Source organism: Uloborus diversus, chromosome 3 (genome assembly GCF_026930045.1).
Source record: "Uloborus diversus isolate 005 chromosome 3, Udiv.v.3.1, whole genome shotgun sequence".
In the NCBI taxonomy this organism is placed as follows: Eukaryota; Metazoa; Arthropoda; class Arachnida; order Araneae; family Uloboridae; genus Uloborus; species Uloborus diversus.
In genome coordinates this window covers 207532001-207558654 of record NC_072733.1, presented here as the reverse complement: position 1 = coordinate 207558654, position 26654 = coordinate 207532001, and the positions used below count along the sequence as shown (strand labels likewise).

The 26654-nt window shown below is 35.7% G+C and overlaps 1 protein-coding gene across 1 annotated transcript in view; it reads right to left on the bottom strand.

Annotated features, from left to right (window-relative positions):
- The window catches only part of LOC129218537 (rho GTPase-activating protein 100F-like), a 102360-nt gene that overhangs the window by 32999 nt on the left and 42707 nt on the right, over positions 1 to 26654 (bottom strand). Inside the window, 5 exon segments of the mRNA XM_054852831.1 lie at positions 143 to 312; positions 5090 to 5475; positions 17107 to 17414; positions 19481 to 19615; positions 24413 to 24733. Coding sequence (XP_054708806.1) covers positions 143 to 312; positions 5090 to 5475; positions 17107 to 17414; positions 19481 to 19615; positions 24413 to 24733 — 1320 coding nt within the window.

Below are 26654 nucleotides of genomic sequence, written 5' to 3'. Positions count from 1 at the left end.
ACGTTAGTCTGGCTCTGAGTTACAGATATGACGATTTTAAGAGTGTAAGGAGAAGAAAGTCGAAGTAAGAGTTCGGAAGAGTAAATGCGTATTTTTCGAGAAGCTGAAATTTGATAGTTGTAGCAGTTAATTTGAAAAGTACCTGTTTCAGTCTATCTAAAAGGGATTCAGCACTGTGAGCGCTTCTTGGCAGTTGAGATCTTACTCCAGGAGTTCTTCGAGTTCGGTCGTAGAGGGCCGATGTGGAAGGTGCCCGAGTCAACCATTGGCTATACTCCGCAGATGTGAAAATTGGTGAAGTCATACGTCGAGCTGGGGAGAAAACAAAAGGAATTGATCGACAACAATAGAAGTTGATATTTTTCCATTAGTGTGACGCCATGTTTTTTTTTTTTGAGCAATCACGATTGCTTATTGCTTTCATTTGACTGTTTTTGGCGTCCTATCATTTTATTTTCCCACCGCCACCCTCCGCACCATCACCATCGACCGGATCTTCACGATGCTGCTCCTATAGCGAAAGCCGTCTCCAGGTTGCATCCATGTCCAACACACACGCACATACATACACACACACACATGCACGCGCAAACACACACAAACACACACACAAACACATACACACAACTACCCACACATTCATGCCTGCACACAGACTCAAACACATATGCCTACACACACATACACATACCCCCCCACACACACATTCATACACACAACTACCCACACACTTATGCCAGCACACAGACACAAACACACATGCCTACACACACATACCCTCTACACACAAAGACACACGCCTACATACACACACTCGTGATTGCGAAAAACATAATTTGAAATTAAGATGTCAAAATTCAAATAAATTTTTTTTTCCAGTTTGTGACGCACTAATTGTGTCGAGTAAACCCACACCATCAGTCTGATTTTTCGTAAGTCTCGAAATAACTTCGATATGATATGGTTTTCAACTCAGCCACGTGATGAAAACTTGATCGGTGAATTGTACTTGGTTTTGTTCACGTGACTGGTCGAAAACGACATAGGAAGAAGTTCGACCGGAACGCGAATCGCTGTACATGTTACGAACCTCGAAACTTGACCTTCGCAGCGGGATGCATTCTTTTAGACTGGCACCAAGCTAATGGAAGATGACTAGAATGGGCTCTTGATGAATTACCACTAAGATGATTCGTAATTTACTAAAATATATTATTGATCAAAATCAAAGTTACATATATCATGGAAATGATAGCTTGCAAATTTTCTTCAGTGAAAAGAATGAATAAAATAAATCAGAAAAATTTGGTAACTTCCAAATGAGTGAATGCCATTTTTGTTTCAATATTCTATATATAAGTTACCACAGAAACTATAATATTGGATACGTTTGCGTTTTTTCTTAGAGTCATTTTCTAACAGCATTTTAGAACATTGGATTGAACTTGATTACTTTACCTAAGTACTTACAATGATTAATCTGAATATATTCGAGACTATTAAATTTTTTTGATTTTAACGAATGCTTAAACAAAGATCTATATATACGGATAGAAGAAATGAATCTTCAATTTATAACTGATCAAATCATTTTTTGCTAAAATTTACCGAATGCAGTTTTTGTTGTATAACCGAAACTACAAAAAAGTTTTAATATAAATTCTAAAATGTGATATTTTCAAACACTTTTTATTAATTAATTATTTTGCATGAAAATATCAAAAACCATTCACAATTAGCCCGGTCAACCCTACGACTGGGAATATTTTTAATAGAAATAAAATGATGCGAATGTTTCTACTTGTTGTCTAAAATCACGTTCCGAAACTTTTATGGTCCAAAACTGCGTTGATCAAATCATCATCAACTACCATAACGGAATCCAAAGCGGATGGACTTTTTTTTTCTTTTCTCCAAGTAGTGATTGAAGCGTGGACGAAGGCACTCCCTTCCTAGCAATTACTTTTCCGACTGTGATTACTTTCCGCAGCTAAGAGCGACCAATCAGATTACTAGGAACTGAGATAACTACCGAGAACCTAGGGTGTGATTGCCCATTTCACCAATTCTTAGTTCCTCGAACAATCCGCTTCTTAAGTAGCTCAAAGGAAACTTAAAGTTATAAGCTTATAGTAACGGTGTTAGACGATTGTTAGTAGATCGGAGGGAAATGGTTCCATGCATGTAGATTGTTTCATAATTATAGTTTATGCAGTGTCAGCGCGAGATACAATTCTCGAGACGTACTGAATATATATATATATATATATATATATATATATATATTGCATTAGGTTGTGTACTAAAATAATAATACTTTAATTAAGCTAAAAATTTTCCTTTTTTTTCTGAAACTTTCTCCTGTTGCATTATTTTTTTCACCTATACATTAAATTACACTCCAGGGTCCCCTACCTTCTACTATATGTGGTTTAACCGGTTGGGCCATGAAGACTGCTCAGTTTTTGGATCCAGATCAGGAGCCAAGCAAGCCCAAATCTAGCACCAACCGAGGTATTGATTTGTATTCAGAACGTACAGGACTTTGAGTCCACGATACATTTAACATGCCCCAATCACTGTTAGCGAGCATGGAGGATCTTTGAACCGGCTGGCATAGAACTTGGAGCCCTCCATTCACGATATCTACACCTTACCGATCTGGCCACAACAGTCCCCTTTCTTCATAGTGTCATCCATTATAAATATTGCTCTTTCTTGCTAATACTTATTCTTTCTGTATAAAAAATGAGTTTCCCAACAGTTAGGCGCATCTTGATTCTACTCGCAATGCATAATTGTGCTAAGTTTTTAATATAGCCGAGAACGCTTGGGCCAAATAGTCACTAAAGGGATCATTAACATGCTGCATAATTATAAGATATGAGCGCTTACGATATTTTGTATCTCGAAACTCCACTGGCTACCACCCACTTTAACCCTGGGTGCAGAACCCGCGACCAAAGGCGTACTAGAATAATGCCTAATCGTTAAGCCACCCATTCGACAATTTTTATTGAATTGAAAAAATAATAAAGACAAGATTATACTATAAACGGTACTATATACATCAGTCTGAACGTGAGTTTATCATTTTTTTTAATTAATAAGTGAGATTTTAATAAGCCATAAGTAATTAAAGAATCAACTCACATTTAATTCGATGGTTAGATCTTAAAATTGTATTCGCTACTTTTGAAAGAATAAGGTAGTAAAGAATAATAAAATATGTAATGAGATGGTCGAAACTATAAATAAACATAACCGCCATAAATTAAACTCTGCATTTTTTATTTATCTGTGCTTTTAAATATGTACATATTTAAAAATAGCGTACATTCACAGAAGTTTGGAATAATTACAGAAATGATGACGATGATTTAAAAAAAATAAAGAAACACTTAATTTCTCCTACTTTAATTTGAGTTATTTTAGGCCGGTGCGGACAATCGAGTTTGTGTCAAATGCACTGTGCAGAGAAATATTTTTTTTCAGCAATTATCTTATAACTTAGTAAAATTTTATTTAATTGCTTTCATTATTGATTTACAGATTAATAGCCAGGTCCTAACATTTATTACACACTGCATAAATTGTAGCATTAATAATATTACACACTGTAAAAAAGATTCAGAAACGTTCCTGGAAAATAATAGGCAGCTGATGTACCCAATTTCTGCCAGTAACATATCTCGCAAAAAACAGGACCTTTTTCCTATAAAATTCAGTAACCTTTCTGAAAAATCCAGAAATCTTCCCATTTAAAGCAAGTCGTGTCTCCGGAATTTTAGAGTAACCATAGGTAGAGATAATATAACAGCTTGGCACCTTCCTGACGAATCAAGACAGTTGCAAAAGTAGTTTTGCGAAAATGGCCACATCTAAGCCAGAATTGCAAGTATTAAGCATCTCGCTTGATTGCAATTCTTGCAAGGCTACGTAGTCCATACTTATTTGCTCCCTTTGGGAGTTTAATTAGCATGGACACGCCCAAATCGAACGGAAGCTGATACGCCTTTTAAATACTCTTAGTTAATCTTTAAACTGGGAGCTAAAAATGTTTTTCACAACGCAGAGAAGTCTGCATTTGGACAACTTGTAGCAATTCAGGAAACTTTTTGACAATGATACTTGATATTTCCAGGAAGTGGATAAAAACCATTGAAATCCCGAAACGTTACACGGAAACACTCAGGAACGTTTCGGAATTTTTTTACAGTGCAGGGTGCGGCATCCTCCCGTTTTTGGAGAGGGCGCTGTGTGAGTCGTGGTGGGGAGACTGTGGTGGAAGTGGTATCGGTAGATAGCAATATGCGTGCCATTTGCAGTATGGCAATGGCATTGAATGGTGCGCGTCACATGTGTTGTGAGAGGAGCATTTTCGAAATAGTAGTTTTTTGATTGCTACTCAGCAAGAATTTTGTACTCCGTTCCAATTCGGCCGAAATAATCCTGTTCGGCCAGAAAACGATTCACGTTGAAAAATGATTTTCACGCTGTCCAGGATTTTTCTTTCATTCCTATTAGAAAATTGCTGGGCAGCTGCATACTAAAGTGCAACACTTTAGAAATCCCTGAACTGACGCTATGACATGTGTCACATTTTTCAGTATTGAATCGGTCTGTAGTCATCCAGGCGTTTTTGTTTTCAATGCAGCACCTGTGACTATAAGGTTTGATAACCTAACATGAGTTTTTCCTATCTGGAATAAGATCATATCGACCAAATTCGTAACTCACACAGCGCCCTCTCCAAATCCGGGAGGTTAATTTGCCGCACACTGTGCTACTTCTTATAAACATGGCCTGATAAACGAACGGTCCCACGGGTCCGTGGTATCAGGGTAAAATAATTTTAGGGGCTTTATTCTCTCTACTGTAATACTTTCTATGGTTGAGTTCGACGAACGTAACCGGTCGACCCGTGACAAACCGGTACTGAACGCAGCGTTCTATGATCAACCGGTGACCATTTTAAGCTGATTGGTTGATTGGAACACGTGATCATTAGCTGTCACGTGACCAACCAACCGGTCCCTACCGGTCGAGCTCGTCGAAATTAAGCTATGAAGATCTATTTTGGAATTACCTCTGTCTCTTCGTCCACTCCGGGTGGCGGGCAGTTCGGGGGCCGAGAGCGCCCCATCGCTATCCGATTGCGAATCGTAGGGCAGGAGCCGAACGGCTGCAGACTGAGGTTGCTGCTGCTGAGTTATTTGCTGGAATCTCCGGAAGTCCATCTCGGACATACGAACCCGGGGCAGGGAGTTGCTCCGTGCTGCTTGGGGGGTGCCGTAGGCCCTTGGTGGCGGGAAAGCGGGCCGCGCGATGCCCCGCTGCCGCTGAGCCATGCTGCCTTTGCCGCCTTCGGTTGCTTCCGTGTCGGATGCGCTGCCTTCTAAATGGGTCCTGCGCCGGTTGCTCAGGTTGGCTACCGACTGGGGCTGCAGGGGCTGGCTAATCTCATCGGCAGCTCTGGAAAGAAAAGACATTAAGGTCATTCGCTGAGACACCACTAAGAAGGAAAACTTGCGAAAGATGAAATTTTTTTTTTTAATAAGTAGCAATTGAAATCTTTACTAATAATAAAGCTGAAAGTCTCTCTGTCTGGATCTCTGTAACGCGCACAGCGCTTAGACCGCTTGGCCGATTTTCACGAAATTTGGCACAAGGTTAGTCTGTAGCATGGGAGTGTGCACCTTGAAGCGATTTTTCGAAAATTCAATTTTGTTCTTTTTCTATTCCAATTTTAAGAACATTTTACCGAGCAAATTATCACAACGTGGAAGAGTAAAATACGAAATTATCATAACGTGGAACCGTAACATGGACGAGCAAATGAACACAGCAAATTGGCGAGAAATTCGTCATCCATTCTTTGTAAATATACAGGCGAACCAAATGAAGTTTTAATGTTCAACTACGGGCAAAGTCGTGCGGGTACCACTAGTAGAGTATAAAACGTCTTTTGGACTCATACATTGCTTGCCCTCGTGTCCCTGTTATCGGAATATGGGGTCCTAACGTCTGCCGAAATTTCAAGAAACGTCGCAAAAGCTTTTGAGTTTCGGTGAGCAATGGATAACGTTTTTCACGCACTTCGCAAAAGGATGTCCTGCTAAATGCAGATGGTGAAATCACTTTGTACCTTGAATTTCTCGTCCAGTTTTTAAATTTGGCGTGTTTTTTAAAATTTTGACAGACTTTAGGACTTTATGTCTCGATAACGGGAGAGGAGGGGGGGGGGGAGAAGGCAAACAATTTTTGCGTCACAAAATGTCTCAATATACTCCTTCAATTGCTACCAATTTAAACCTTTTTCATTTTTACACTATTCACGTAGTTTCCTATTAAGCATTTGTTCATATTTTAAACATTGTTTTTAAAGCAAATGCATGGCATCCAGATACTGCAATTTTATCCTTGTTTGCGATCGTCAGTCTGAATACTGAAACAAGCTCTATGATATTTGTTTGCAGTTCTGCCTTATCTCGGCTGTTGGGCGGTGTGACTTGTAGTTCCTTACCCTAATTTCTATTTTTGCAGAGGTATATCCCCACCTTGTTTGCAGACCTCTGAGAGGTGGACTGAAATAAATTTATCTACCAATGTGAAGATAACCTCAGCTTCTATGAAAGATATTTAGCCTTCGGCTCTATTTTTAAATAGCTATTCCAGACTGGCGATCACAATTAAGTGAGAAATTGCAGTATCTGGATGGCGTAAATGAGCAGTTCGGTATTTAGTAAACAAATGTGACCAATCATCGACATTGTAAAATGTATATAAAACATAGCTATGGATCATTGCTATTCGTAAACAGAATTTTCTGTAGAAATAATATATATATGTATATATATATATATTTTTTTTTTTTGTTCATAGAGTTCAATAAATTTGACTAGCACTGGAAGTTCTTATTTACGTTATGAAGCACGCATAGTTTACCTTTTTCCCCATTAATTTTACTATACGTTTTGTATAATGCGACATAGGAAAGATTTATCTTGTGTTTAGAAATCAAAGCCTTTAAACATATAAGGAAAAGTAGGATTTCCTTTCAAGATCCATCTTCCTCTCTGTTTTAAGAGGATTTGAAAGCCCATCATCGTCTGGGACAAAGCTGAGAAGATATTTAAACAGTTTAAGTATTGGGTGAACGTTTTCTTTCGATACATTAAACCCTTTTTTTTTCTTAGTTTCTGAAGGAGAAAAATGGAAAGTACTTGAAAGCATTGATCTGTAAAATGTTTTATTCTTTTCTGTGTGCAAGAAAAACTTAGTTTTAAAGTGCTGAACTGTAAGTGACGAGCATGTCATTTTGTCTCGAACTTTAGCTGAAAAAGAAGTTCCTTTCCCGTGAAGAAATTAAAGTTTGAAGTTTATTGCTCTAAAGTACTTCGAAATGCTTGAAAATGTTAAACATGTGTCTAGAAACTATATATTTGAGGTGAGAAGGGCCATATCCAAACGAGGAGGGAGAGGTTCATTGCCAAACCTTTCTAACATATCCGAGGGCTGGTTCAAAAAGAATCCGACCTTATTTTTTGTATGAAAACCCGATGGATAGGAATCCAGCACGCTTACATGAGTGTTTTGGAACCTTTCTGCGCATGCGTGAATTTTTTATCGTCTGTCAATAGCGTCAGTCACTGGCAAACAGAATTTGACTGACGTAAAGTGTAGTACCCTCATGAGATTTTTTTTCATTTTAAGTAAAATGACCAAAACGATTACTACAGCACTAATCTTTCAATCTTCTCTTGAGCTTGGGAAACAGCCAGAAATCAAGGGGGCCATATCAAGAGAGTAAGGAGTCTTTTGCGCTACAAGTGTCTAGTTTTCGCCAAAAACGTGGAAACCAAGTGCGATACATATGCCGAGAAATCGTTACTGAAAGCTTTCTGTACTTTTCGAATGGTTTATAATTGGCTGTCGCCCAGTTTCTGACAAAAATTGATGCAGTCGCTCGCACAGCCTCAGTCGGTTCGCCATTTTTCTTGAAATTAAAAAAAAACCCCCACTGAGTGCCCAAGGGGACGTTCGGAAACAGAGATCGATCACACTGGTGCTACCGCAAGCGTTCGTAAACGGCAATCAGCTGTTCTTAGTCATGGCCAGACAACGTTCGGAAACGTTTGCTGTCTTTCTCTGTTGGTCGACACGGTTGCAACTACTCTCACTACAGTCTCGACGTGGTTAGCAAGATCACATGGTATATTATGGCCAATCTGGTCGTGTGTCTAGTTTTACACCCCCTTTGATTGCAGTGTCGTCTGCTGCTGAACTAGAAATAACCGCGCTGTAACCACGAGTGTTCGGAAACACAGCTGCTTTACCGGGATCAACAAAAAAACTACCAGTGACGTCCTAATCGCAACCTGACCCAACCACGCGGTGTAACCCGGTGAACTGCTTCCAAATGCAGCCTTACATTCTAAAACTCTGTCTAACTCTGTTAACCAGTGATTGATGCTATTGACAGAGGGAAAAAAAAATCCTGTATACGCAAAAAGGTTTAAAGTCAGCTTATGCAAGCACGCTTGATTCATATCCATCAGGTTTACTGAAAAAAGTCGGATACTTTCCTAACAGCCCGCTTTCTACAGCAGATTCCTCGTGTAAGCTGTGAAAATGGAAGCAGTAGGACAATTATTCTGCTGTAAAAGACGCATTAAGTGTTGCAGAAAATACCGTACAAATATTCCAAATGTATTATATCCTTGCTTCATTGCACGAAATTTATGAAGAGCACGGGCTCTACTTCAAGATAATGCAATTAAAGTTTCAAGATTTCCAGAAACAATGAATACACTGTTAAAAATTTTCCGGAAAATTTACGGTAATTGTTACTGGCATCCATGTTGCCAGTAACTATTACCGTAAAAATCAAATGTTACTGTAAAATTTTACGGTTTCCTTGGTAGGCCGCAGCAACCAATTGGCGCTGGGATCGCTTATTTCTCCGGTAAAAATTACCGTGAAAATCGGCGATGCGTTAGCCAGCCATTTTACAGTAACAATTACCAGAAAATCTTCCTGAATTTTTAACAGTGTAGAGCGTGCTTTGGCTTAGCAACGGACATATCTAACGAGATACGTAGCGATTATACATAAAAGTTGAACGTTATTAAAGTTTGCCTTTACAACCTTGACGACTCATTACTTTTTACAATCGTCAAAAGATGAAAAAAGAATATTGAGATCTTTACTGTATTTGGCGGGTACCGCCAACTCTAATAGAATGAAAACGAACTGCCAATGTAAAAGCATTTTTTTGAAAATTCTTAGCAGATTGAAATTCTTAACAGAGCAGTGAAAGTGCTTGAAATTTTATCAAGTACAGCAGACTCTGATTATCAAGAAAAATGTGTGAAATGTGTCATTCTTCAAAAAGTGTAACTTTTCTGTCACACGCCTTTTACAGTAAAAACGTTAAGGAACAATTCATTTAACAATTATTTTTAATTTCATCAAAAATATACCTATTCAAACCTGGCAACAGTTTTTTAATAATAATTTTTGTTTTAGTGCATTTTTGGTTCATAACATGTGAATTCTCACCTCCGTGGCATGTCACACACCTTGTGTGACTGTTTATGTTGCTTAATAACTTTTTTAATTAAAAGTATATACTTATTTATTTATTATTTCTTTCTCAAGTGTCTCAAATACTAATTGTTTAAGTATATTTATTTTTTTAATATTGTGTTTTAGTTCGTTTTAGTAGGATAAGAAGTCATGTTGCACAATAAATTCTCGCCTCCGTTACATAAACACAAAATGTCATTCATCATTAACACGTAGCAGTAATGACATCACATTTTATTTTCCATGATACAAGGGTTGTTTATTTTCAGCCCCCTGGTTTATTTTCAGCCATAATTGAAGTTATGAGATTTTTGTCGAAAAAAAAATTATTAAATAAAAACAAAAAACCCGACTGCGTAAAAACCAAAAAAACTAAAAAGAAAAATATATAAGCCCAGTAGTTTAGAATGTTATTAAGTACTACTGAATAACTGCACCGTTGAAATAGTTTTATAACCGTATACAGATAAGACAAATCATAAGTTCAAAAGCAGAATAGAAGGATCAACAGTCGAGGCTCATTCCTTTCTGATTCAAAGAAACCCGTAAAATTTGAATGGGCCCCGACTGTTGATCCTTCTATTCTGCTTTTGAATTTATGATTTGTCTTATCTGTGTACGGTTATAAAACTATTTCAACGGTGTAGTTATTCAGTAGTACTTAATAACATTCTAAACTACTGGGCTTATATATTTTTCTTTTTAGTTTTTTTTTTTGGTTTTTATGCAGTTGGGTTTTTTGTTTTTATTTAATAATTTTTTTATTTGACACTTTTTAGTTAATTTTCATTGACTTATTTATTATGATTATGATACGGTACATTTCGCAATCTTGTCATTTCATTGAAAGATTTTGTTTGTATCGTGAGATCTATTAAGTAACTTGCGGTGGTCTAAACTACTGATAATTAGTCCCTCTAGGGACCTAACTCGGCTTAAAGCTACATGTGCTTGGCCTTCGACAAAAATGAGCGACCTTAAGTTAACCACAGCACAGCTATATAAACAGCCTGTATAACTCACGATGACGTGCAATCGGAAAGGTCTCCCCCCCCCCCCGTCAGTCAAATCTTTCTCGCAAAACTAAAAAAGCCTATCGAGAAAGTACACGTCACGAAACTCAGTCCCTTGAATCAAGGCAAAAACAAATGCAACATTTTAGAGATGAAAATCGAATTAGTAGACTTTCTTTCTTTCGGTGCCTATTGCAAGGTTTTTTTGTTTTTTTTTTTGATGAGGACTACAATCTGAGTGTCTTGCCTTCGTTACGCATAATATACTTTTTATTACAGAACAGAATACAAATAAAGGACACATAAAAGAATTCACATCAGAAGAAGGGGAAAGTACATCCGGATCGAGGGTGTCTTGACACACCGCCTCAAGTGGGAGAAGCAATCGCTTAATACCACTGGCCATTGAAACCCCAATTAGTAGACTTAGTAAACAAAAAAATTCAGGCAGCGAAAACTACCTGCATTTGTCGCACGCAAGTAGCGTGCGACACAGTGTGCAACACCAAACGTGCACCGATCCCGAACTGCCATATTTTGTCAACTGGTTGTTGATATGGTGAATTTTGATTACTGTCATGTGTTTAGTGACACTCCCAAGGTTAAAACAAATCGATTGACGTAAGAATTACCAAAATTGACCAAGGCGTTTAGCCCCTAGAACGCCACATAGAAACGGACATACATACATAGACTGATAAACACATTACCCTCCTTTGCGTCGCGCACGCGCAGTCGGGTAACAAGAAAATAGATTTTACTTTAAAAACTCATTGGGTTATTCTGACTTCTCACCCCCGAGAACTTGAACTTCAGGGATGTAAATTAATGTAAAAAAAGAAGTGAACATGTTTTCATATGCTTAACATGTGCAGATTGTAGCAACGAAGAAAAACAATTTCCCTGAAAAATGTATCTATTAGCCCTATATTAATGGAAAATTCCTCACCTCTGTGACAGGCCTCATCAATGTTATTATTTCTGAGGTGAAAATAAATGATGGAGGGGGAAATACATCATTAATAGGCATATATCAATGTTATAAATTGCCAGTATAACTTCCAATTTACTAAATACTAGTTTTTAACATACATTTGAAACTACTTATTTATCCGTACTTTAATTAAGAGAGCTTAATATTATATTCCCACTAATCATTAAAATAGCTGATTGTTCGCACAATTAACAAAACGACTACTTTGGTACTAAATTGACCTCGATTTTGAATGTTAAAAGATTTTCTTTTTTTATTTCCGTGAACACAAGGCATTTTTTAAAAATTTATTTATGAGTGAAATAATTGGAACTTAGATGGGCCATTGTTTATGGTTGCTTCTAGTAGGTAACATTTTCTCGTAAGAATGAAAAAAAAAAAAAAGAAAACAAAAGGGTTCGAAATTGAAAAATATTTGCGTTCAAAAGTTACATTTTCTGGAGAATGACCCAAATACATACGAAAGGACTTCCGCCAAAATAGCAAAGAAACAAGTGCGAAAATGAACTAACAAAGCAAAAGAAGCAAGAAAAGATAGGAAAGGGAAACACGGTAATGGTGCAATGAAAATAGATAGGGAGAAAAAATAACGAGTTAGACAAAAAGCAGAACAACAAGATAGTGTCACAAAAAGTTAGCGGAAAAAAAGGATCTAAGTACGAAGAATGAATCCAGTTCATATTGATAACGCATATAAAAAGTTTTTGCGCGGCGGAAAATATTGAAGACGATTATCTGATTTATTTCGTATGAAGGAAAAAAGATTTTTGGATATTATAGGATGTATGAGAAACTTAAATAATTCAGCTCTTATCCAGTGAAGAATTATATTTGTTTTGGCTATTTTACTTCTCAGTAGATATCTTGGTATAATGGGCATCACAAAATGAAGTAGTTCAGCTCTATAATCAGATTACAGAGTTTGACTGACGAACACTGACAGAATTTTCTTTTTGTGATTGAATCATTTATCATCTGATAATCAGATTTTTTAAAAATTAGCAGGTGTTTTTAAAAAGTTGATTTGGTGTTTTATTTTAACTAAACAGGACTTCATCAAATAAAGTTTTTTAAAAAAGGAAGTAGCAACATTCGTAATATTATTTGGTTTATAACACTACAAGAGGTTTTCGTACCTTCTAAAGAAACGCAACAAAACCCTAAAATGGTACAAACGAGCTGATATGTGCATCACATGACTTCCTTTTACTCAAATTTAAAGTCATTTTCTCATTATTGGCAGTTTTAATGTAATTCAATAGTTTACTCTATAAATATCACCAACAGTGGCCCAATTAAAACCAGATTTTTAAAAAAAATCGCCAAATTTGTCGCCAAGCTGGCGACAAAACTTGGCGACCAAAAGACTGGCGATATATCGTCAGGTGTCCGCCAAATTATAACACAACTCGAGCTTACATCGAAATTAACAATGATTTCCTCTCAAAAAGGGGCAAAAGACCTCCTTTGGAGCATCCAAATGCAACCAAAAAGAGAGGTGCACAACTAGACCCCACTAGGAGTCTGAGTACCAAATGTCAACTTTCTAGGACATTCCTTTCTTGAGTTATGTGACATACATACACACATACGTACATACAGACGTCACGAGAAAATTCGTTGTAATTAACTCGGGGATCGTCAAAATGGATATTTCGGGTGTCTGTACGCTCCTAGGCATATATCCACGTGTGGTCGAGTTGAAAAATAAACTCAACATTCATTCGGAGGTGAGCAAAATGGAAATTAAGGCCGATTTTTGAGTGAAAATTTTCGTGAATACAATACTTCCTTTTTTGTGAAAGGAAGTAAAAAGGATGATTTCATGATATTAATTTCAATGATGTTGCATAAACAAGAGAACATATCTGCGATGTAAATCTGTTTCTAATGTTTTGAGGCAAAACAATTTAATGGCCTTACGGGCCAACATCACTGTACTAGGATTGGAAATCTAACTTATATTCTATGGTTCTGGTTTAGGTTGAATCCTTAAGTCTCGTCACGGTCTGCCTCAAAATTAAAAGTCGTGTCAAGTGACACAAGTTCAGTAATCAGACTTAAATAAAAGAAAAAAATAATAATGCATAATTTTCCCGTCAACGCGTAGAAAAGAGGAATTTTATGTCTCAAAATCCAGCCTTTGACCTCTACGGATTTGCTCAAAATTCCAAGAAGTCAATCATTTTTACTAAAAAGCGCAAATATTCCGTTTCATGGACTATCTGGCGAAACTCTCACTATGTGATTTCCTGAGCATCGAAGAACCACTGTGCAAAATTTAGTAAAGATCTGACGTAAGCAGTAGATTTATATAAAAGTGAGTGTGGTTTCGGTAGTTTTTGGATCAAATTTACATTGAGTACACAAGCTATTCCCTCCCCCCCCCTCCTTTCTGGAAAAATTCGAAATGATGGTCCAGGATAAGGCTTAATAGGCAAGATGTATGCTCAAACATTTTTCCAATACGATAGCGAATTTAAAACACTAATCAGAATAATGAAGGCAATATTAATGGATGAGTATGTTAATTAAAATAATCCAACAAAATGTTATACCACTCCTTAAACGTTTTCCTTCAGAAGCTATTAAGTAATCTGCATCGATTGATTGACGTCTTCATTACAGCAGTTTTAAGTTAATATTCATTTATGTATTTCCATTTTTATCTGCGCTCGGAGATCCTAATCTATTTGAAAATTTTCCGGAAAACAGAAAATAGTTTTGGGAAAAGAAAATAAGAAAGAAATAGCGTTTTTATTGCTTTCATTCCCAAAACACGAAATACATTAAAAATGAGAAGATTTATCTCCTGACCCTCTTTCTTTTCTTCAGCTCCGAAAATCGATGCGAATTTAAGCCATGTTTTTGGCTCTATGCCAAGAACCGGCCGGCGTTCAAATCCGGAGGAACACATCGGTTGGGCAAGAATTCGGAGATAGGGAAAGACTTTTAATAAAAGGTCTCTTAGTAGAAACTGGAGACCGAGGAAACACATTCTTAAATGAAATGAAAGACGGGAACTTTTTCTTAATTCCGAACTTCTCCGCTTTCTTACTCGTATTACGTCTGAAATTAATCTCGGAGAAGGAAGAAAAGACGGTATACAATGGCACGATGCCGCGGAGTGATGAAGCAAAAGTGATCCTCGGGGAAATGTTGAACTACCTGAAGAAGCATGTTTACCGAATTGAACTGGTTATTAGGGAAAGCACTGACTTTCCAGCACTAAATGCTGAAGGATTTTCGGAATGATGACTTCCGATCAAGGCCTGATTACTGAATTGGCCAACTAGGCCTCGGCCTAGGACCACCGCTTTTTTAAGGGCTTTAATTGTTAAAATTGCTTTAGTCAACGATCTAATAAGGGTAAAATTGTAAGGTTTGAATGCAGGGGGCCCCGAAAAAATGTTTGGCCTAGGGCCTTCCAATCTGTGCTGGGCATTAATCAATTATTTTTTTCAATTGCCTTGTTAATTGATTAAAAAAGTAATTGCAATTAAATTCATTGCAATTAAGCAATTAATTGCACTTTGCAATTAATTTAATTGGATTAGTGTACGTTAGTCGTTTCTCACAATTAGAATAATTGCATTTAATTTTTTAATTTTTTTTATGAAACAATTAAAACTAACAATTAACTTTATGTATCAATAGGTATAGCGCAGAGTACAGAGTCAAAAGTATTATTCAATTTCGCACTTTCGTTCAGTGGTGATTTCTTGCTCGCCGCGTGAACTAATCTCGTCTAGGCAAGCTTTTTCCACACGTAAATGTTTATGTTTTAATTAAGTGTTTTAAGTTTGTGTAAATCATTGTTTTAGTTTAACCCACAACAGGGGAGGTGTGAAAGAAGGACATAACAGGGGACGTGAGGTCTCAGAGACCGCTCTGTTTTTTTAAAAAAAAATTTAAATCATGTACATAATTAAGATACATTTCTGAAATTTCTCTCAGATGTTATTAAGACTTTTATTAGTAAAACAAAATAGGAAAAAAATGTTTTTGAATTTTTAATTGGAATATATACCTTTTCTGAGGAAATTTCGATGGAGCCATAAGAATTTTTGGGAAAAGTCATATGCTGCAGTAAATAATTTATTGCTCGTAATAAAGTTACTGTTGAGCATTGATCTTTTATTAATTGCTAACATGTGTATTTAAATAGATAATAATATGGTACCCGTCCAGCGTCCACGTCCCAGGTAGACCTGTCGCCTGCACAGTATATTATACAAAACCAGTAATTTTTTTAAGAGTTAGTTTTAATTAAAATTCACAAAACAATTGATAATTGTTAATTGTAGCAAACTAAAAATAACAGTTAATTAATTGTTAACTGTAGTAAACTACAATTAACAATTAATTAATCGTTAATTGTAATTTTCCACAATTACAATTGGTCAATTGTTAGTTGCTGTGGTAACGTTTATCAATTAATCAATTGTTAATCTTTAATTGTTCATGCAATTGAATTTTGTCCAACTCAATTGCATGAACAATTCCTCAATCTGGCTTCCAATACCTCAATCTGGCTTTGCTTCCGATACCACTCTGAGGATTCGGAAAGGAATTATCTCTGCCGTGCAGTAACTTGTCTGTGACCTGTAAATGAATACTGAAGCACAGTTTCATTCCGAGAAATTTATAATGTTGGTTTGGTTCTAGCCTCCAACGTTGTAGCATCGCATATTTTTAGCCATTTGAGGAGCCAAAGGATAGATAGAGCTTCGAAAATATTTTGTACTGTGGCTCTGATAAGTGGAGCCATGACCTTGACAGCGCTTACTTCTTTTTGGGGAAATAGGGACGAGTCATTGCCGCTGAATTGAGTCGACTAACTTTCGTATAGCAGGTTTGAGAATATATTCCGACTCAAATTTGCCCCATTAACGACGTCCTCTTTTCACTGAACTTTCCCAGAGGTAAATGTTTTCAAGTTCATTGCTCAAACCAGAGTCGCACTGTACGGTGCAGCAGAATCTTGTAGAAAGTGATGTCTGTTGTTTTTATGCCTGCAAATTTCTTTTTGTGACCACAATAAGTTTGAATGTGAATGTGGCGTTGTTGATTTTTCTGCATTGCTGTGAAATTCTGTGATTTTTCCTTTTTCTTAATCATTCAGCATCATTTTCGTACCTGAGAGGTAAAGGGCACTAAGCCACAAAAAAAAAAAAAAAAAAAAAAAAAAAAAATCCTGGACATAAGTTTAAACTTCTTTTTTGATAGTTTGTATTAATGGATTGTGACTTATGGGCTTAAAGAATAAAAATTTCTTTTTGACAATCTTTATGCTTTGTACCTTTGAATAAAGTATAAAAAGTTGAATAAAATGATCTCTAAATTTTGATTTTGAAAAAACTGGATCTAGTGCCTTTTGCTTGCCAGGTAGAGATATATGATTAAGAATTTAAGTAAGTTTCACTGGAATATGTTTTCCATGACTGTTCCTGATGAAAAACTATCTCTTAGAGACATTGATCGTGAAGCTACGCGAAATGGACCAACCTTCTAGGTCTTCCACGGCGTTGCATCGTGACAGACAATCCAGAACCAGATCTCCTCAGAGGTCTTCCAAGCGAGTAGTACCGGTCATAGGCATCTGAACCGAGTGTGGAAATACGTTGCTCGCTTTCGGTTCTCAGCAACCTCGTGGACCGAGTCCTCAAAGATGGGTCTTCAAGGTACCGGTACCGTTCCGGTAAGTTGCGTTCACTCCGAGGATGGACTTGCTGTTGGTGCGGCGGGAAGAACAACCGACGAGGATCAGTGGCTTCCGCATGGAACGTATGGACCTAAAGCATGGAAACAGATTTCTTCAGATGTTGAAATTAGAAATACAGCAAAAGAGAAATAGCTATTCTAAAATGTGACAGCTCCAATGCCAAACAATCTTCCAAAAAATTTTGCTTTTAAAACAGCTTACTTTGGGAACTTGAAAAAAAAAAAAAAAAGATATACCGCTAGGTTGTCGGAGCTTAGGTTCAAACGTTCATTCATTTAGACATATGAACAAAATTAAATGTAAAGTACTCCTGATATCATAGTTTTATATTATTTGATATTAAAGTGACGATGTCTAAATTTATTTCGATGAGTCAACAAATGGTCCAGGGAAAAGATATTTTCAAAACATGTTTCATTTTACCGATTAAAATTTGCTGAGTTTTGGATAAGAAATGGATAAGCGCAAAGAAAATGTAATGATGAGCATTTGGGCCCCGAAATAGACTCCTCCAATCCTACTTTCAAAATGGACGAAAGAGAAATTGATTTTATTCCATAAAATTTTGAGTAAATAATTATTACATGTGGATTTTCCTTAAACGAGGGATAGTGAAATTGTAGTTTACGTTAAGTATACTCCTCAAACAGGGCAAGAAGACACGCATCGCAAAAAAAAGGTGCCTCTTGTTAGTATCTTAGGCAAAATGCAAGATTATTCCTACTAGAATTTAAATCCTATACAATTAAATCGTTCCTGACACTAAATTATATTAGAAGCAGTCAATTAATAACGAGTCAGAAGCAATTTCGCAGTAATTATTTAATATGATAAAACTCAAAAAACTCAAAAGTATTGTCCATAGGGGTTTAGGGCACATATCTCATTGAGATACCAATCGTATAATACTGTGCTCGTAAATCCTTTGGTTGCTATTTGAACCAATTGTGCGCACACTCCTTGATTAACCGTCCGTTTAAAACCCGTGACCTCGCAGAACTTTTCTTAGTTAACGGAAGATGTTGAAGTTATATGGGAACAGATCTGGACTATAGGGTGGGGGGTAGCTCCGCCAAAGAAATTCAAGACCCTCCGCACTAGTGTAGGCGAGTTTCTATATTTGCTCTTCTTCCATCGTAAGGGACCTCTCTTTGGCGATTTCCTGGAGTATGGAGCTACTGTCAATGCTCAGCGGTATTGTGAAACTTTTTTCAGGAATGCTACCCTGCAGAAGTTCAAGTCGGAAGTCTTAAGCCCCATGTGACTTCCACATCTTTGGTGAAATCAAAAACTCACTGCGGTGACACTGAATTTAAACGGATGATTAAGTCAAGGAGTGAGTGCACAATGTTTCAAACAGCAACCAAAAGATTTCTACGAGAACGGCATTATACGATTAGTGTCACGATGGGATAAAAATGCCTAAACGCCTGAACACAATACTTTTGTGTTTTAATAAATAATTACTGTGGAATTGCCTGTGACTCGTCCTTCATTGACTGCTCCTAATATGAGGCAGTGAGAAGCAAAGGGATGCAAGTGGCAAAATTAAAAATTTGGAGATAACCGGTACACATGGTAGGTGAACCCCTCCTATATCATAAGGCAAGATATAATACAAGTAGCCCTGGTAGGTTCCGGTATGCAGCTTGATTTAGAAAAAAAATTCAATGAAAATCTACCTAGGATCTGATCTTTAAACGCGTTTTATTCAAAACTTCAAAATGTCCACTTGCATCCCTTTGCTTCTCACTGCCTCATATGTAATAAACCTTCCTTTTTTTTCTTTCCAAATTTTTTTATCTGTTTGCTGAAAGTAGTTTCAACAAAGACAGTTTTTCTTGAGGATGAATTTGAAAACTTACTTTATTTTAACATGTAATATATCTGTCAACGTTTTCAGAAAACATCTTGGTTTCATTGTTTCATAGAACTCGACCTGTAAAGTAGTTTAAAAAATACGACGGTCCTTAAAACCGTAAATATTTTTTGTTCTGTTGATCAGGAAGTAATCAAGTTTGATACCAATGTGAGTGGATTTATGTTGAAAACAAATATGTCTGATATCGAAATGTAACCAATAAGACCCCTAATCAGTGATTTATTTGAATAATTTATAAAAATATCGAACAATTTTCGGGAGTATTTGGTATTTACCGTATGTTCAGCTAGTGTAGTTGGAAAGTTGGGCTGTGGCTTGGGCTGCCTGGTGAGTACGGCTTGCGGATCTCCCCAGATCTCGTGCGGTTTCGGAGTCCCCATGTGGCTTAGCTGTGAGTAGTAAGGTGCCACCTGAAAGAACGAATTTCACGTAAGTGAAGCTCACTTAGAACGAAATTGTATAATAAGGTAAATACTAAAACCTTCGCCTCCACGAGTAGTTAATGATGACTTAAAATCAAAAATCAGCCGCAACTCAGCTGAGACACTTCGCATTCGCATTTTTCAACGACAGGCTTTTAATTTTCATATATTCGAATATACAGAACCATTATGAATTAGCAACTTTTCGAACATTTTCTTATCTATACCATTAAAACCTGTGAGCTTCTGTCTGTGTGTCTGTAACACTATCCCCTACTGACTGTCGATTTCTACCAGATCAATACTGGCACCGTTGAAAGCAGGATATCCAGGGGAAGCCATTCCGCCGCGTCTCATCCCTCTAGTCCTTAAAGGGCCGGACATTCAGAGGTAAAAATATAGTTATTATCGTTACCCTCTTTAGGTAGAGAAGAAGGCGGAGCTAGTTTTAAAAAATCAGCATGATTAATACGCGTTGCGGAAACGACTATATCATGACGCCCGCGACACGTTCAATTCATTATTTCTTAAATCTAAGATAACATTTTAGAAAAATACTAATCTTCAAAAGCTAGTACTCCATATTTATTTACATAATGGTTCCTTGTATTCGAAGACATGAAAATTAAAAGCCAAAGCTTAAAACTCCGGAAATCAAGTGCAAATCTATATGTGTAAAAATGGTTCTATGTATGTATGTGTGTGTGCGCCTTATGCAAATCCAGTTTAAGTCGGATTTTTGCCAAATTTAGCACAGAGAGGTCCTTTGATGCTCATGAGCTCACATAGGAGTTTTTCACCTTCTTATGGGGGGCAACACCCCCTCCTAAGGGATTTTTCTTTGCAAATTCACAGTTTAACGTCGGATCTTTGCCAAATTTAGCACAGAGATCCTGTGATGATCAGGATTTCACATAAGGAGGTTTCCCCCTTTGGGGGAAGGGGGAGAAGCCTCCCTTAGAAGTTTTTTGCCAGAATATAAATGGAGTGTTAACGCCTAACAATAACAACGACTGAATTTTTAGAATGTTGAAAAAATCTAAAAAGTTTTGAGTCATATAACTGCTTCTTTCTACATGTTGACGTGAAATTTTACAATGTATGTTTTCTTTTGTTTGAACCTGATAGTTGAAAATGCCTCACTTGACACAATTTCTATTTTCGAGATAGACCGTGCAACGCCGAACTACTAGCCAGTATATGCGCAAAAATGTCGCATTGGTGAAAATGGATTAAGCGAGATACAATTCGTAAATTGAAAGAATACTAAGGTGCTTATGTTTTCACATGTTTGATTTGAAAAGTTTATTATGTTACGCTGCCTTGCAATTGGTGGTTTTATGTGTTGATAGAAAGTCATGTTTTCAAAAGCGAGTTTAAATACTAACCGGTGAGTTTGTTGGGTTCATAACTCACTTAATGACTTCTAATGTTGTTATCATTTCCATGCGTTTTGGATTTTGGCTGTACCACGCCCCTAGTTTTTATTTTTTCACTCGCTATCACTTTTTTCATGAGTTTAAAAGCTTCAAATATTTTCATCCGTAGAATAAGAATGAGTTAAAAATCCTGTATGCATTGCCAAAATTTCGGGAACTAGTTGATCAAATGTTTCTCTTCCATTTCTTCCATTTTTTTGCAGTTGAAGATGGTTTCAAGAATAAAGCTTACATGCCAATTTCTTCGTGAGAGTTGTATCCCCAAAAACGACATGTTTTTGCTTTATGTTAGGTCTTGACGAACGGTCGGAGAAGTTCGAAATGTTCTAAGTCAAAAGTTGAAAAGAGAAACTTCGTTGTAGGAAGACACATTGCCATATGAACGAATTGTGAAAACTATTCAAATTAAAAAGTTTGTCGTTATAAGGGGGCGAAACTCGCTAGAGGGAGTTTTTTTTACAAGGAAACCTAGATAGAGGAAATAATAGTAATGGGCAGGTTTGTCTTGCGTTTTCAATATCATGTTTGTAATCGATATTCCGGGGACACCTTCAGTGGATTCTCAAAATAGCACCTTTCAAGAACTTTTCCACCACATTTTTTCAAAACATAAGTTTTTATCTATGTGCAGTGTAATTCAATATTTTAATGCTTTTCAATCACTAATTGTGAATTTTCTTTGAATTTAAGTTTTTGAAAGGTTCTGTTCTTAAGGACCTGATAGTGCTGTTTCTTATCAGATCACTATTTTATAGGTACCTACTCATTCCTTGGCTTTTTTTCTATCATATTTGTGTGTTTTCCATTGATTAAGATACTTAAGATCCTTTTAGGCTAATGTGCCCGTAACTAAGTTGTGGGCACATAGGACCATAACTGATTTTTTGGCCATTCTTGCTTTGATTTTATTGTTTAGAGTTGATGATAAAACGTAAGTTAAATTTGGCAAAAAATAAATAAAAATGCAGCAGTAAAATAGTTCTAATTATTTTATTTATTTATATATTTTTGTTGTTGTTCAAACAAAGCTTTCAAAAGCGATTTGTCAGTTATCCATTTAATAATTTTATTGTTGCTAAAATCGATAAGTTGAATTTTGATTATATTGTAAGAACAATAATTTTTCGACATGGTTGAATACGTTTTTATTTATTTATTTATTTATTTATTTTGTGTATTTCTTGAAAATAAATGAATTTAGCCAGCAAGACCATAATGAGTTTTTAGTATGCCCATAGCTGGTTAAACCAGTGTATCCCAATTTATGTCAAGAAATATTTATAAATCATAGCTGAAAATGAATGAAAATTTCACTTTATAAAAGTGAAACTCCTGAGCTCTAATACCGTAAGAATTAGTTTTTCCATGAACTAAAACTTCAACATCACATTTCTACAACAATCCAAATTTAAAGAAAATAACAAACAACAAACCCCTTAACCCATGATGAGTCATTGACCCTATACCCTACATGAAAAATTCTTAGCTCACAGCCTAGGACTTAAACAATAATAACGTAATTTCATAAATTTTGTATGCTAAAGGGTGCTTTATGGATTTTTACTCTATTTATTAATTATGCTCAATGTATTTTCACGAATGAAATTTTTAATCACATATTTGCACTTTTTATTCCCGGAATTTCAAACTTTGACTTTTAATTGGGATGCATTCGATAGTAAGGCACTATTATTTATCATAATATGAAGTATTAATTTATTTTATTTACTTCTTTTTTTATTTATGTCATCTTTTAGAACAAAGCATCTTGATCATTTTTCATTTAAGATATTCTAATGAGCCGCGTTTTGGTTACAGACATTGTCCACAAAAATTCTAAAAAATACGCGAGATCTTATTTTTCAAGTATGCTGGTTTTTAGGCAATGAGATCGATATCGCTGATTATCTCTAATATTTATAGAAACGAGAAAATCGGAAAGAGATGTAAAGAACAGTTAGTAGTAATGTATCATTGGAGAGTTAAATTCAATCTACAAAAAGAAAAAAAAGAATAATTACGTGGTAACGTTTACATAAAATATTTTCAAAACATGTCTCCACTTGAAGTAAAATATTTTATCTTTTGGTGGTTAACAAATGTAGTTATAACAAGATTAAAATAATATCCAAGTTTTACAACTTCATTCGCCTATTTGTGTTGTATAGTGTTTATTTTACTATACATTCCTTGTATGCATTGAAATTGAAATATTTCTAACATTTTCTTTTTGGTACACCATAAAAGTGCACCATTCGTTACCAGACAAACTTTGTGCACGGAGTGGATCTACTTTAAAGCATTTTTGCATTTGGGGTACACCATAAAAGTGACAAATACTGTTACTAAACAAACTTCGAGCAAGGAGTGAATCGCAGAGACTGTATATTGATATTGAAATGTAACAAATAAATAACATCAATTATGTATCCAAATACATAATTGATGTTATTTATTTGTTACATTTAAACAAAGTAAAAATTTCGTGTTCCTAAGATGTATCATATATTTATTTTACTAAAACAACTTGACTTGCAAATGTGAAACGGATATAATTTTTTCCTGGAATTAAATACATAATTATTTATAACAGAGTTAAGAACTTTAATAATCAAAGAACATTATTCCATTTTCATTAATATTTATAACCACTTTGAAATGGTTGTTACTAAATTTCGAATACGTCACTACAAGTTTTGAACCACAGAAGCTCTGGTCTCAAGAATAGATTCATTTCATATATTTTAAATTGATTTACGTCAGAGATTTTGTTTGAAAGTAAATGAGTAACTTCACATGCAAGTTCATAATGTAAGAAATTGTTCTAATATTTGTACACAAAAATGAGTTATAAAAAAGTTTTCAACGGGTTAAATATAAAATAAAATTAATATCACTAATTTGCACTTTGAACTTCAACTGTGTTTGAAAATTTTCTTGCTTTTGAATTTCAAAACAAATGAATAGTATATTTCCTAATATGTAAGCGACATGCAAGACTGCAAATACCACATAAAAAAAGAACGGCGTGAAAAAAAAAATCTGCTGTTTTAACTATTTATTCCGGCGAATTACGAGTGAAACAAAATGAAAGAAATCTCATTGAAGTAATGCAAAATCTAAGGAAAAATGATTTCAAAACATTCATTTTCAAACTGAGAAATTACATGAAATAGTATTTCCAAACTTATTATTTTCATATTTTACTTGTTCCAGAACTTTAAAGATTTTCTTGATATGTCAACAACCTTTGTCTTATCAACAACCTTTGTCTTATGAAGTAAAATTCCCATCAAAAAAGTGATAGTTTTAGTTAAAAATAGATGTTCACAAAAAGGGAACTTACATCAGGTTGCTGCCTTTGATTTGGTACTTGATGATGAGATTCCAGCATGACTTGTGTCCTAGCAGGCGGCACTCGCATCCAGTCATTCGGTGCATTGTAATCATCATTCGGCTCCTCGACGAATTCTTTCTTTACCACCACCACGGGGGGTCGAACTTCATCCAGAGCTGGTCGAGCCGCCATGGCAGCAGTCATTCGGCCACTGATGCGAGACCGAATGGTCAATACAAGACGACGAGGGATGGACATGATGATGACAACGTCATCCAGGCTCACATGCCGGACATCGACCAGATTTACAGCTAGGATCTCATCCTCTACCTATTTGAAGGAATACAACATTGAAGCCATTGCAATCTTTTATACGCAATTTTTCAATACCCTTTAACTTCAAGAAATATTCTCTGATGCCTTCTGAAATGACTATTCCCTATACATGTCTTTTTCTATGCTTTATGATATATCTTAAAGTCCTTTAAGGGTCTTTGCATTGATTTTATTCGAAATGTATTAAATAATTACGAAAAAATATATGAAATGGTTTTCATCCAAACGATCATGTTACTGTTTATGGAATACTTTCAAATTGGAGTGCTTAACCTAACTTTCGGACCACACTTTATTAAAAAAGAATTAGTTCTTCCGATGCCATTTTTGCTTGTTAGGTAATATCATTCAGAATGTAGTTTTGAATTTCAAGTTTGACTTCTAGGCAAGAGAACAGTTTTTGATTGTCCGATTCTACATTCAGACAAGTGCGACCATACTTACTGGACGAAGTCGAAACGTTTAAAACAAAAACTGGGAAATATATTGTCTTAGATCATGTAAAGGCGCTAAAGTCTTTCTTTTGTGTTTAAGGACACGTGTATTTCGCATGAATCATCCTTATTTACCTAAAACTTTACGGCGTATTGAAAAATGTTAAAAATGACACGCGAAACGAATAGTTAGACAAACCTCAAAAAGCCTGGCAATAATTTTTATTGCACTAAAAATTTTGTAATTAGATATTCTCATTTTGTAATGCGATAATATCTATAAATTTACTTTAAATTGAAGAAAACTAATTATGATGCAAAACGCATTAAATAATATTTAAAAAAATATTTTCTCCATTTGTGAGTACAGTAAAACCCCTCCTAACGGACACCCCTCTTATGCGGACAATTTTTAATTCCCCAGTTCCAATGCAAATATCATTATTAAATCCCTGTCTTGCGGACACCTCTTTATTGCGGACAAAAAAAATTGTTATGTTAGTGTCCGCATTAGAGGGATTTTACTGTAATTCTATTTATAAAAATACGTAAGGAAGAATCAAGGTGATATTGTAAGTCCACAGAGATTGCTGTAATAACTTTTAACTGAAAAACCTGCTTCGTTTTTAATTGAAAAAATGTGTTCAGAAAACGTTTTTTTAATTTTAAATAGTTTTTAGTAACACTGAGTTAATAAAAACTGGCATTTTAAGAATACGTGCTATTCGACACTTATTTCAGTGACAGCCCATCCTTTGTGAATAAATACTGTCATATTATATTTGAACAGAAGGGTTGAGAAATCGCTAAAGCTATATTAACAATTTCTGAAAAATGAAATTTTTCGAAAACCACTTTCAGTTCAATATTCTGAGAAATCGCGTGAAAAAATGTTTTATAGCGAGATAAAATTTCGCTAGATAAAATTTGAATGTTCCAAGGAAGATATGAAAAATATGCGTACATCCGAGGAAGAGTTATAGAAATGGAGGTTGGTAAAACTAAGGTCCAACTGTAATAGGAAGAGATAAGTGTATAGTAAACTTTGCGCATTGAGGAATAGGAATGTGAAAAATAATGATATGCGGTGTCATGTCGATATCCTTTTGTAGACGAAAGATAGTGTTCCAAAAAGGGAACATGCTCAGCAAACGACGCTAATGGAACGATAAGAGAAGAAAATGGTTAAAAAGAAATCCGAGTTTCGATCATTATAGAAGAAACAGTACCCGCACCCGAAAGGTCATCAAAGGAATCAAAGGTAAAGCTAAAACAGAATGGCTTTCAAAGATAGGAAGAAAGGAATTAAAGAAAGAGAAAAAGGTTTGTAGTCATTTTAAGAGAGTTGAGTGAATGGTAGATAGTTGATAAGTAAAATAATAATGTAATTCTAAGCGGAGGCTACACAATGAAGCAAAAAAAAGGAGGAAAATACAAGCGACATGACTGGATGCTAATCGTTAAAAAGTCAATCTGAGTTT